The sequence below is a fragment of the Mytilus californianus genome, unplaced genomic scaffold (assembly GCF_021869535.1).
Source record: "Mytilus californianus isolate M0D057914Y unplaced genomic scaffold, xbMytCali1.0.p SCAF_8, whole genome shotgun sequence".
Lineage (NCBI taxonomy): Eukaryota > Metazoa > Mollusca > Bivalvia > Mytilida > Mytilidae > Mytilus > Mytilus californianus.
The window spans coordinates 50,972,870-50,986,155 of NW_026262734.1; the positions used below are offsets into that span (position 1 = coordinate 50,972,870).

Sequence of the window (13,286 nt, forward strand, 5' to 3'; positions counted from 1 at the left end):
CGTCCTCTGTACTTCTATTGTGTTGTTTACTTTTGGGTTTAGTATTGCATCTTAATGATTCTGTAGGTATATAAACCTCCCAAGTGATTTACGTCTGCAAACCGGAAAGCATAGAATGTAACCAAAGACCCAAAAAAATCAAGGTAGCGTCATGTCTGACCTACCATGATCGTTTTTAACAGTCTAGTGAAGATACAGTACAAGGAAACCTCGTAATGTTTTATGAGCTCCTTTTTTGACAATTTGATTTCTAGGAAAGGGTTAGTGTAAAAAATCAATAATTTTGAACTTGTTTTTTTTTTAGCATAGCTAAATATCCACGATCAACCACAGGAGTTGAAATCCTAGCAATAAAGGTGTATAAATATGCCAAACTCGACTATCACAGTAGAGCTTCTCTCGAAGAGAGAATCGCAGACATAATTAATGATAAGGTAGATGGTGTTTAGAGCAATTCTGAAGTTGAAGGACAGGCTTGGATAATTGTCACAGCAGGCAAGGTGTCGTAGAGTAATGAACAGCTTAGCTTGAGACGAGTAGGGAGAGACTGTCTGTACCATGTGTCCATCTTCTCAATTCTGCATTATACCCTTCACAGGACCTCATCATAGATGCCCCTGGGACATCTTGTGTAGTTGTAGAAGGCTTTCTCATCTTCTGTTTTGAACTCCTTTAGTAGAGTGCTATAGTGGCCATAGCGTTCTCATCTTTTGTCAGACCGCCATTTTCTTACCCACACAGACCTCGGTTTCCTCCTTCACCTCGGTTTCCTCCTTCACCTCAGTTTGTCCCTGCACTGCAAAATAAAAAGCAAAAAAAGATAAAGACATTGTTGAATATTAGAAAGGCAAATAACAAGAAAGTCTTCGAGAGAAGCTCTACTGTGATAGTCGAGTTTGGCATATTTATACACCTTTATTGCTAGGATTTCAAACTCCTGTGGATCAACTGAGTCTGAGGTCTTCAACTTTTGCTACATGTACATTCGGTCATCCATCAACACAACGGAAAGAGCATGTTATTGAAAATTTATATGATTTACTTTGGCTACGTTTATACCACAAAATCCACTTATTTGAAGGTTTCACACTAAGGTGTACATGGAAAAGTTTATCTGCGCCAAATGCAGTCTTTGCGCTCAACCACAGGCCCACCAGCCCAGGCTTGTAAAAAAACTGACGGGCCGGTAAAAATCATCTGTACAGGCCAAAAGAATCTAACTAAAGTCCAAATAATTATGATTACGCGCGACTTCTTGATACGTTTTTAAATTTTTTTGCTGTGACGTTCCTACACCATCATAGACATAGTAGACCTTATCGCTATTTTGAAATCTGCAACACTTGACCTGAGAATTTGTGACACTTGATCTATTGACATCAAACAACAATCACTTATTCTTTGCGGCATCAGACATTTTCTATTGTGACGTTCAAAATTATATGGGAACCTTTGTGATGTCCAGTAATGGCGGACAAATAGCGATAAGGTGTATGCCAAATCCATTTTTTTTTTGGTTGAACTTTAAGAGAGAATTTACCTCTGAACTTTGACACTAAATCTTCACTGCCAGCTAGAAAATTTTGGATTTATATATACAAATTTCTTCCTTTTGTGTGCTTGTTGGTGCAAAATATTTCCAAAATTCATGATAAAATAAGTTACAATTCCATCCGAGATACCAATGATGGGGGTCCTTTATTTCTGTATTCTTTAATTTTTTAGGCCTTTTTTCCTCTATTCTTTATACTTTTTGCCCATTATTCTCTATTCTTTATATTTTAGCACCTAGTTATTATCTATTCTTTATTTTTTTTTATTCATTTTTCTCTATTCATTATATTTTTTGCCCATTATTTTCTATTCTGCAAATCCCAGTAATAATTTCTGTGTAGGGTGACCAGAGGTAACCAAAGTGAATATATGTGTTAGGAGTCATGGGTACTACTTGTACAAGTAATCTTTATTTACTTGAAGAAGTAAAAAAAATATACTTATATAAGTAAATTATAATGTTTGAATAATCTCCCCTTAATTTTCTCAAAAATTTACTTGTATTTAAATTAAATTTTTTTTACAATCCCACAAAAATTCTCAAGTTTTGAGATGTAAAAACATGCCTTTAACAATTTTTCTAAGGTTAGCTTATAATTTTTGATTAGAGTTCAATGTTTCATCTCATTAATTCAACAAAGAAACTGATTGCGCAAAGATCTTAAGTATTTGCGCAAGGCCTTCAAAAGTTGCCCCTTGGGGGCTTGTAAATGAGTTTAAAAATGTTTAGTTTGGATTACCTCCCTTACACTGCTTTTAAATTGTCTTAAGTAATTGTCCATTAACCAGGAAACCCTTGTTTTTTCCCCCTTTTTTGCCCCTAATTCCTAAACGGTTTGGGCCATAACCTCCCAAAGCAAATCCTAACCATCCCTTTGTGGTATGGAAACTTGTGGTATAATTTCGGAGAGATCCATACACCATTCCACAAGTTATTGTCTGGAAACTACAAAAATGCTTATTTGGACCCCTTTTTGGCCCCTAATTGCTAAACTGTTAGGACCATAACCCCCAAAATCAATCCCAACCTTTATTTTGTGGTTATAAACCTTGTATTTAAATTTCATAGATTTAATTATACTAAAGTTATTGTCCGGAAACCAACTGTCTTCTTATGACGACGAGGTGATACCAATATACGACCGCAAAACTTTTTGCGGTCGTATAAAAACTGCAAAATTTCCTTAAAATTACTAATTCAGGGGCAGCAACCCAACAATGGCTTGTCTGATTCGTCTGAAAATTTCAAGACAGATAGTTCTTAACCTGATGAACAAATTTGCTCTAAATGCTCTAGTTTCAGAGATATAACATGTATAATCCAAAAAATGCATTTTACCCCCTATGTACTATTTTTAGCCATGTCGGCCATCTTGATTGGTGAGCAGGGTCATCGGACACATTTTTTAAACTAGATACCCAATAATGATTGTGACTAAGTATGGTTAAATTGGCCCAGTAGTTTCAGAAGAGAAGATTTTTGTAATAGATTACAAAAATTTACGGAAAATTGTTAAAAATTGATTATAAAGGGCAATCACTCCTTAAGGGGTCAATTGACCATTTTGGTCATGTTGACCTATTTGTAGATCTTTGCTGAACATTATTGCTGTTTACAGTTTATCTCTATCTATAATACAATGTAAATATATTCAAGATAATAACCAAAAACTGCAAAATTTCCTTAAAATTACCAATTCAGGGGCAGCAACCCAACAACGGGTTGTCTGATTCATCTGAAAATTTTAGAGCAGATAGATCTTAACCTGATGAACATGTCAGATTTGCTCTAAATGCTTAGTTTCAGAGATATAAGCCAAAATCTGCATTTTACCCCTATGTTCTAGTTTTAGCCATGTCGGCCATATCGGTTGACAGGCGGGGTCATCGGAAACAATTTTAAACTATATACCCTAGAGATGAGTGTGGCCAAGTTTTGTTTAATTTGGCCTAGTAGTTTCAGAGGCGAAGATTTTTGTAAAAGTTAACGGACGACGAGGACGGACTACAGACGAGGGACGCCAAGTGATGAGAAAAGCTCACTTGGCCCTTTGGGCCAGGTGAGCTAAAAAAGATAATTTCTTGGCTTTACATTAAACACAAACCAATCCGTAGATGAATCCCGATTCATTCTAAATTTATTATCCTCTTGTCACTTCCTGTTTTCATTTCGCTTAAACATGTTAAAAATTGAAAGTAACATAAACGTGATCTTCTCTTGATATATTTAAAATAGACAGTCTTCTTAATCATTCCAAGCTCATAAAAATGAATTCCAAATATCGATTTTAAAACGTTTCACAGGGATATTGATTATGCAGTGAAATATTCCTTACAATTTCATTTATCATGTTTATGTTGTGATTCCTTGCTTTGAAAAAGAGGAACCCGACTTTTGTTGATCAGGATGTCCCCTCAAAATAACTGAAATTGTGAACTAAATTTCCGGATCCTTGTTCTTATCTTCATATTTAAGCATCACACCAGTAGAATCATACCATGACTGCCTACATTTGTTGCTTGCTTAAGGCCTCCAAAGATTCTTGTCCTTGCAGGAATAGGGCATATCGTCCAAGGACACAGTTATCGTCCTTTGGTTTTCATTGTCTACGAATATAGTCCCTAGTGTAAACAGTGTATAACTTGCATTTTTTTTCATACACTTACCCAATTTATTTCTTGATATTTGATGCATGAAATATAAAGTAAGGGGGTGAAATTACATGTTAAAAAAATTTGTTTGCTGAATCTTTATGTCACATGTACAAATGTATGTTAAGTAGTGATTTGGTCTAGTTAAAAAAGGTAAAAAATTAGTATCTGAAACTGTCAAACTGAATTTTAGACCCCTTTAACATAGAATTGTCCATATTTTGAGTTAGAGCTGGTAGAAGTTTCTATAATTTTAATATTATTTGTCCCAAAAGTAGTACACTACACTGTAAAAATCTTTTTGAGATAGAGCAGGTGCGATTTTTTTAATTTGAATTTATTGTCTAAAAGAAATGCAGTACGAAATAACTGTGTTCTCGGGCCATATGTATAGCTAGTAATATACATCCTTGTCCCTTACTGTTACCCAAAATAAGGTTGATTTTCATCTAGTGTAAAAGTTACTAAACCCTCTCAAAACTCCTAGCTGAAACCCCTACAGTTTACATAGGACAATGATTGACATGCCCTTTTTGAAATATCAATCATCGTGCTAAATCGCCCTTTTCATGATTGTCTCCCTGCCCTTTTGAAATCCTAGCTGGAACACTGATTAAGGCTATGTTTTAACATGTTTAAGTTACTGCGCAAAGTTTCAAGAACTCCCAAGTGCCCAACAAAAGTAAAAAATCTGATTATTTAACAAATAACAAACATATGTTACTACAGATGAAGAAAATTTTGAAACAAGAGTAGACAGTCAGGGGTACTACTTGTACAAGTAATTTTTATTTACTTGAAGAAGTAAATATTAATATACTTATATAAGTAAATTTGTACGATACTTATACAAGTGTATTTTATTTACTTGTATACATGGTATAAGTAAAAAAAAATGGGCTTAGTTATGTCCCTTAGACATTCAGATTTTTTTACTTATACAAGTAAAAAAGTCATCCTATCTTCTTTTCTTGAATTCTTAGGACTTCTTTGCTCTAATAGAATTTTGATTGTCTGTCCTTTGCAGATGTCTTTACTAATCATATAAGTGTAATTTTATGGACAATGAAAATCTCATTTGTCTGTTATCTTCAGAACACTGCTCATTTACAAGCCCCCAAAGATGATAGTGTGAGTGGGGCATCTGTGTACTATGGACACATTCTTTGTTTTTCTTTATTTTTTCTTTTGTTTAAATGTTTTTGAATGTGAAACTGTAAAAAACCTAAAGGCCTAAAATAAAATTAAGTTTGTGTACTCATCTCCAACAGACTCGAAAAAATGGCCAGACCCGAAAAATTATATTGCAATATCTAAAAAAATATTTTTTTTATTTATTTTGTCCGTCATGGACCTTACTATTAGAATAACCATAAATTTGGCAGCACTTCCCAGGCCAAAAAGATGTAAAAACAAAAATACAAACCTTCGATATCCTTGTCCTCATATATCATGTATATATATTTTTTTTTACATATTCTTTATAGGCGCGATAAGGTGTATGGTTTCATGTTTAATAAATGAACCTGCCCACACCTATCATTTTCTTTCTTGATTCCCATCTGTTTGGCCTGGGATTTACATGGTAGGGGGTGTAATGCACATTTTCTAGGGGAAGTGCTGCCCAATTTTTTTTCAAGTTTGGACTCTTTTTGGGGGGGGGGGGGGGGTAATTTTTCAGTAATATTTTTTCTGTCCCACAAATGCAGTAAAGAATATCTTCTCAAAGAATGTTTTGAGAAATAAAATGTAAACAAATTGTCATGTTTCTGAAACTCAAACAGCTGTCCAACATGATGTTTTTCTGATTGATTTTCTTGAGGTCTGAGGGTAATGTTGAAAAATTTGTGATGTTCAACATTGAATATACTGAAACATCATCAATTTTAATATCGCTGTGTGCCTTTGGATAGAAAGTCTCTTGAAAGTATTGTTTTTGAAAACCAAATATTTGGTGTTAGATAATAGTTAGTATCAATTTTCTTACCTAACCGCTGACCAGAGATGTCAATTTCCATGTGCAATAACATAGTCAGATAGTAGTCAATATAAACAGATACTTTAGTTTTGTTATGACCATGATGACTTTTATGATTGTGTATATATACATAAGGCATGTAGCCCCCAAGGGTGACTGGGGAATAGAAGTATGGTCACCATTGGTCTTCCTCCGACCGGCAGTAAAACCCTTGCCAAAGTGCACCATTGGTCTTCCTCCGACCGGCAGTAAAACCCTTGCCAAAGTGGGGCGTCCGTTTTGGCTGTGAGGGATGTACAAATTTGCAGCCACGTCCGGTCAGAATGGGGACGGTAAATCCAATGCCTCGTGTAAAGAGAGTGCCACCCTCTTTGCACGTTAAGAACCCTTGCAACAACTCTTTGAGGGGTCCGTAGGTGACCTGTTGCAAGGCTAAATTTCTGTCATCCAATATACCCTCATTTCCAGTGGCAGTCTAAATGACTCCGACCTTTATCCCGGACACCCCTATTACAGAACCTACCTATTGAATTTATTGTTAATTTTTTCTCGTCCTGAATATACATGAAATATTTGCCACTGGACGTTAAGCAACCAACAATCAATCAATCAATCATAAGGCATGTAAGGTATTTCAAGATTTTGTCTGAGTTTATTAAGGGAATTAATCCCAGTATGCCTTTAATTGAGTGGTTATTGTCCCTAAATTGATGGCCTTGTAGTTCTGACTCCATGCCGCATTGTTCATGTTGTTGTACAAAATTCTACTGATGTTTGTCGAGCCTGCGACTTTTGTCGCAGAAAGCTCAACATAGGGATAGTGGTCCGGAGGCATCCACAGCGGCGTAAACTAACTACTTAAAATCTTAATATTTCAGAAGGTGGAAGACCTGGATGCATCATACCTTGTATATAGATGCCTAATGTTATGAAGTTTTCGTCTGTCATATGTCCTTTGTCCTTGACCTCATTTTCATTGTTCAGTGACTTCTTGAAAAAAAAGTTAAGATTTTTTGTAATGTTAATTTCTCTCTTATTATGAGTAGTAGGATAACTATATTTGGTATGTGCATACCTTGCACAGTCCTCATGCCTGTCAGACAGTTTTCACTTGACCTCAACCTCATTTCATGGATCAGTGAACAAGGTTAAGTTTTCGTGGTCAAGTCCATATCTCAGATACTATAAGCAATAGGTCTACTATATTTGGTGTATGGAATGATTGTAAGGTGTACATGTCCAACTGGCAGGTGTCATCTGACATTGACCTCATTTTCATGGTTCAGTGGTTAAAGATAACTTTTTGTGTATTGGTCTATTTTCTAATACTGTATACATGCAATAGGTCAACTATATTTGGTGTATGAACATATTTTATGATGTAAATGTCAGTCTGGCAGGTTTTATTTGACCTTGACCTCATTTTCACGGTTATTTGCCCAATGTTAAGTTTTTGTGTTTTGGTCTGTTTTTCTTAAACTGTAAGCAATAGGTCAACTATGTGTGGTGTCTGGAATTATTGTTATGTTCATATGTCTGTCTTTCAGGTATCATCTGACCTTGACCTCATTTTCATGGTTCATTGGTCAATGATAAGTTTTCCTGGTTAAGTTTGTTTCTTAGATACTATATTTGATACATCAGCTATATTTGATCAATGGAATGATTGTAAAGTGACATGTCTGTCTGGCAGTTTTCATCTGACCTTGACCTCATATTCATGGTTAATTGGTCAATATAAAGTTTTCATGGTTTGGTCTGTTTCTTGTATACTATAAGCAATAACTCAACTTTATATTTAGGGCTATCAACATAAAATCAATGATAGTAAAGCAGGCGAGACATTTCAGCATGTGCATTCTTATATTTATTTTGATTTATTACACAAAACAAAGCAATGCATTTAATTTGTGAAGTTCTGTAATCCTGAAAAAAGAAACTTATCAAAATTAATTTTAATCTTAAAAATTATCCTTTCTTTGGGTTTCTTTTCTTCATGTATTTGATTGACCTGAAAATAATACCTCACTTTAGATATAAATATATCTAAAGGGCTATAAACTGAATGAAGGGTTTACCTAACCAATTCATAGGACTTAAAAAGTTTACTTGTATCACCAGCTGATCACAATTTTAAAGGATTTTGGCAGTCTGCTTTATGCTCAGTATGTCCATGATGTCAGCTTTGACGAGATGCATACTGATATAAATTGTCATTAATGATTTTCATAGGTCATAATAACGTTAACAGAATTGATGCATTTTTTGTAATGGATTTTTCTTTCTTTGCATTTTATGCTTTATTTGGTTGTACACCTGATTTTATCTGTCACTCCCAACCCCCTAAGAACGTTTTTTTTTCTAGGAAAGCACTTATTATCAATATGTCTGATTTTGAAGAAAAAAATCTGAAATATATGTCAAGTAAATTAAAGTTCCACTCTTTTGTGATATACAGTGTACCAGCTAAAAACTGACTTAAATGAGGGTCTGGATGGGGGTACTTCGAGTCTGTATTCTTTCACTTTTTAGGCCATTTTTCTCTATTCTTTATACTTTTTGGCCATTATTCTCTATTCTTTATATTTTAGCACCTCATTACTCTCTATCATGTCTATTCTTTATGTTTTTTTGTCAATTTTTCTCTATTCTTTATATTTTTTGCCCATTATTCTCTATTCTGTAAGCCCCCATCCATGCCCTCATAAACTAGGCAGTATCATCCATCTTGACAAATTTTTTACAAATTACCTTTTATGGTAATAAGATAAAATAATTTGCCTACCTTCCTACCCACATCTAAAATCACAAAAAAACGCTTTTACAATTAGTGCAAATTAGATCTAGATGATTTTGGGACACATATATATGCTAAAGGAAGAGCTTTTTTCCAATCACACTGAAAATTATCAATTTTTATCTCACCGTTCCGAAGGAACTGTGAGCTTTAGCCATCACTTGGCTTCTGTCGTCGTCTGTCGTCGTCCTTCGTTGTCGTCGTCCGTCTGGTGTAAACTAATTCAAACATCTTCTCCTCTGAAACAACTGAACCAATTCCAACCAAACTTAAGCTGAATGATTCTTAGGGTATCTAGAATAAAGTTTGTGTTTTATTTTCTGTTTCATCAAAAAACATGGCCACCATGGCTAAAAATAGAACATAGGGGTAAAATGCAGTTTTTGGCTTATATCTCAAAAACCAAAGCAGTTAGAGCAAATCTGACATGGGGTAAAAGTGTTCATAAGGTAAAGTTCTATCAGCCCTGAAATTTTCAGATGAATCTAATAACCCATTGTAGGGTTGCTGCCACTAGATTGGTAATTTTAAGGAAATTTTGCAGTTTTTGGTTATTATCTTGAATAGTATTAATGATAAAGATAAACTGTAAACAGCAAATATGTTCAGCAAAGTAAGATCTACAAATAAGTTTTATATGACCAAAATTGTCAATTGACCTCTTAAAGAGTTATTGCCCTTTAAGGACAATTTTACACAATTTGTTTATCATGTTTTCTAACTTTAAAAAATCTTCTCCTCTGAAACCACTGAACCAATTCCAACCAAACTTTGAATGATCCTTTGGGTATCTAGAATAAAATTTGTGTTTTATTTTCTGTTTCGTCAAAAAACATGGCCACCATGGCTAAAAATAGAACATAGGGATAAAATGTATTTCTTTGCTTTTGAAGAAAATATGACAGATACAAAGAACATCTCAATGGAATTTTTAAGCCACTCATTAATATATATTAAAAAGCAAAAATAATCATTGATGAAAGATTTAAGCAAAAAATTGCAGGTGAGCGATTCAGGCTCTTGACAGCCTCTTGTTTATTTAATTTAATTTTTTTTTGGAGGGGGGCGGGGGGAGAGGGAGGTAGGGGGGAGCCTATAAATAAAAGTCGGGAGGGCGACTGGAAACATGCCTAATTTTTTATATTTTTTTTGCCTCAACACCACTTCATACCACAACAACTTTTTTTTTATTTCAATAGCATTCATGACACAGATAATAGATAGTTTTTGTGTCAATGTACATGTAACATACACATGATACAGTGATGATACTCCTTATTTCATCATTTAAGTGCCAATCTGCTAAGAATCAGGCAGTGGTGAAAACATGTTCTGGTAATTCAAGATATAATTTGGTTGAAATGCACTGGAAATTAAAAATTAAGGGGAGCTAACTTTGTAATTTGCTCTCATTCTAACCAAAAGTTATCTAGAGATTTCTTGAATTACCAGACACGTAGAAACGAAAGACCTACCATTTCTAAGGATCAAGGTGCATGTAACTTTGAAATAGGATGGTTAGTTCAGTGGGATTTTTAGGCCATGTTTTGAAATTCTTGTAAATTGCCTGATTCTTACAAAGGCTGGCACTTAAGAATTAATTGAGATATATACTGGTATTGAAAATTAAATCTGAATGTCTGGCAAAAAGTACAAATCAGTCAAACATTTTACAAAATTGATGAAAAAATTATCTATTTTTTTTTTCAACTTGTCCAATATTATTTAAAACATTTTGAAATCTTGCCCATACATGCCATATATATATATGATAAATGAAATGATTTATATCATTGATCATTAAAATGATACAGAAATAAAATTAAACAAAGTCAAAGTGAAAATGGAACTGACCAAATTTGATGGAAAATTAACTAGTATAATCTGAATGACGTTAACCTTCTTAATGGTCTTTACATGCTATAAATTAATAATGATTTATCACAATGTATTTTTAAATAGGTGCTTGAACATGGAAGGCAGTGTTACCATTCCTAGTCATGTAGAGGACCTGACAAAATGCATGTATGAACTACAACAGGATGGGACATTCTGTGATGCAGGCCTCGAGTGCAAAGATGGCGTCATATTTGTTCATAAACTTGTTCTTATGGCATGCAGAAGTCCATATTTAAGGAATCAATTGGCGTCTCAAAGTCAAGGTGAAAGAATTTATGTCAGTCTCAAGAATTATTCATTAAAAACAATATGCTGTTTAGTGCAGACCCTTTATACAGGACAGTTAAACATTTCCCAGGAGAATGAAGTAGATTTTAGTCATTTGTGTGAGACGATAGGTCTTGACAATATGAAATCTGCTGCTGAAAATTTTATTCAGCAAGATCGAAATATTCATGAGGTCGAAAGCATGAACCCATTTTGTGCTGTTCAAGTTGAAGAGGAAATATCAGAATCACAGGATGGGATTACAGCACTGGTGGCATCTGTCAATCATGGACCGGATGACAACTTAGTTGACAGTACAAACACTGTTGATTATGTAGAGGATCTCAACTATGACAACAGTGATCTTAAAGTTGGTAGTGATATAGCTAAAAGAAGTCAAGATTCCAAAGAAGAAAGGGATGCTGAAAAATCTTTGGATCCACCCACAGGAAGAGAAACCAGAAGCAACAAGAGAAGAAAAATATTCCACAATGATAACATTGCACAAGCAAAAGACAATGCCACCTCATCTAATGTGGTAGAAATATTGGCCATTGCAAAGCAATTGTCTGGAATAGAAGAAGCGCAGACATTTAAACCTGCTTCTTCTTGCCTAGATCAAACTAAACCCAGTTTATGTTCATTATGTACAAAAGAATTTGTAAATGAAGAGGAAAATGCTACAGATCCAAGCAAGAAAGTTTGTTCAGAATGTATGGTTTTATTTAGTGGAGAAACCAATGATGACCAAGAGATGGGAACTAGGCCAGATCAAACACAAAATTACAACAGTGAAGATGGCGGAGAAGACAGCCAAAAGGTATTAGTAATGATAATTTAAACTTCTTATACAATTTTTATATGACTGCAAAAAGAATGGCTTTTTATAATGCTATCATGTCGTCATGGGCGTCGTCGACCAAAGATACATATGCTTTCCAGATAATAACTTTAGTTGAAATGAATGGGTCTCTGAAATTTTATAAGAATGTTCAATACCACAAAAGGAAGGTTGGGCTTGATTTTGAGGGTTTTTGTACCAACAGTATAGGAATAAGTGGTCCAAAATCAAGTTTTTTTTGTAGTTTCCAGACAATAACTTGTGTGAAACATGTGTAAGTGTATGGATCTCTCTGAAATTATACCACAAGATCACAAAGGGAAGGCTCAAATTGAGTTTGGGGGTAACAATCAGGAATTAGGGGTAAATACACTGTACATGCCATATTTTGCCATTTAAGGAGCACTATGGACCCAGTCCTCAAATTTTAACAGGCATCAAAATAGTGCTACATGTGTATAATCATGATGATAATTCATAGCAATATGCATGATATGTGTGAGACCAACGTTTAACTTATCAGCCATTTTTATTTTCACCAAACATCTCTCAGATTGTTCAGAAGCATCATAATGGAAGTATTGACTGCTTACAGAATATCGTAATCTTTTTTATCAGATGCATCAACATGATCAATGCAAGGTATTATCATGATTATTTTAGGGATTTTTCAAGCAACACTGGTCATGCTGGTTATAACATGGTCACATTTTGGTGGCAGTAGTTGAAATTGAATTATTTTTTATTACTGCCATAATAAGCATATAACATGTATAAAGTAATGAATCGATAGAAGAAATATTTTTTCATGATAAATTATCAAATAGGATGAGTTTAATAGCAATTAAAATGTGAAATTTTGAGACATTTTTGAAGTTTGTCAATTTAACACTACATGTAAATGAAAACAGAAAAAAAAGATTAAGATTTATGACCCCTTCTGTGGCCATGTGAATTACGAAATTTTCAAACTGCAATACTATCAAAGCAGCAAAGATAATGAATAATAGAGATGGTCCGTTTTGTAAATATACCAAGGGGAAACTTTGTGCAAAGCATTATTATTTATTGTTTCATTGCATATAATAGAAAAAGGGCATACATGTAAAACCAAGATTTTTGTAGAAAATCCACAGACTTTTATACATCTAATACAGAGATTTTTGTTATAAAATTTTAAACATAGATTACTCACTTGTTTATTTATGATGTGCTAGCATTTATGTTTACAAAAAGTTCTAACAATCTGTAAATTCCAAAAAAACCTCAAGCTGATTTGAGCGCACCCTAGAAGGTGT

At 34.1% G+C, this 13,286-nt stretch overlaps 4 protein-coding genes across 4 annotated transcripts in view; 2 read left to right on the top strand and 2 right to left on the bottom strand.

The window, feature by feature from the left end:
- Positions 1-13,286, bottom strand: part of LOC127712220 (beta-glucuronidase-like) — a 988,629-nt gene that overhangs the window by 904,322 nt on the left and 71,021 nt on the right. The gene's annotated exons all lie outside the window — the stretch shown is intronic.
- Positions 1-13,286, top strand: part of LOC127712224 (ornithine decarboxylase-like) — a 787,891-nt gene that overhangs the window by 676,074 nt on the left and 98,531 nt on the right. The window lies entirely within an intron of this gene.
- The window catches only part of LOC127712221 (uncharacterized), a 209,635-nt gene that overhangs the window by 93,582 nt on the left and 102,767 nt on the right, over positions 1-13,286 (bottom strand). The window lies entirely within an intron of this gene.
- LOC127712215 (zinc finger protein 595-like) overlaps positions 129-13,286 on the top strand; it is a 29,650-nt gene continuing 16,492 nt past the window's right edge. The window contains exons 1-2 of the mRNA XM_052218521.1: positions 129-260; positions 10,944-11,967. Of these exons, the coding sequence (XP_052074481.1) occupies positions 223-260; positions 10,944-11,967 (1,062 nt within the window). The 5' untranslated portion in view covers positions 129-222. The remainder of the gene's footprint in view (positions 261-10,943; positions 11,968-13,286) is intronic.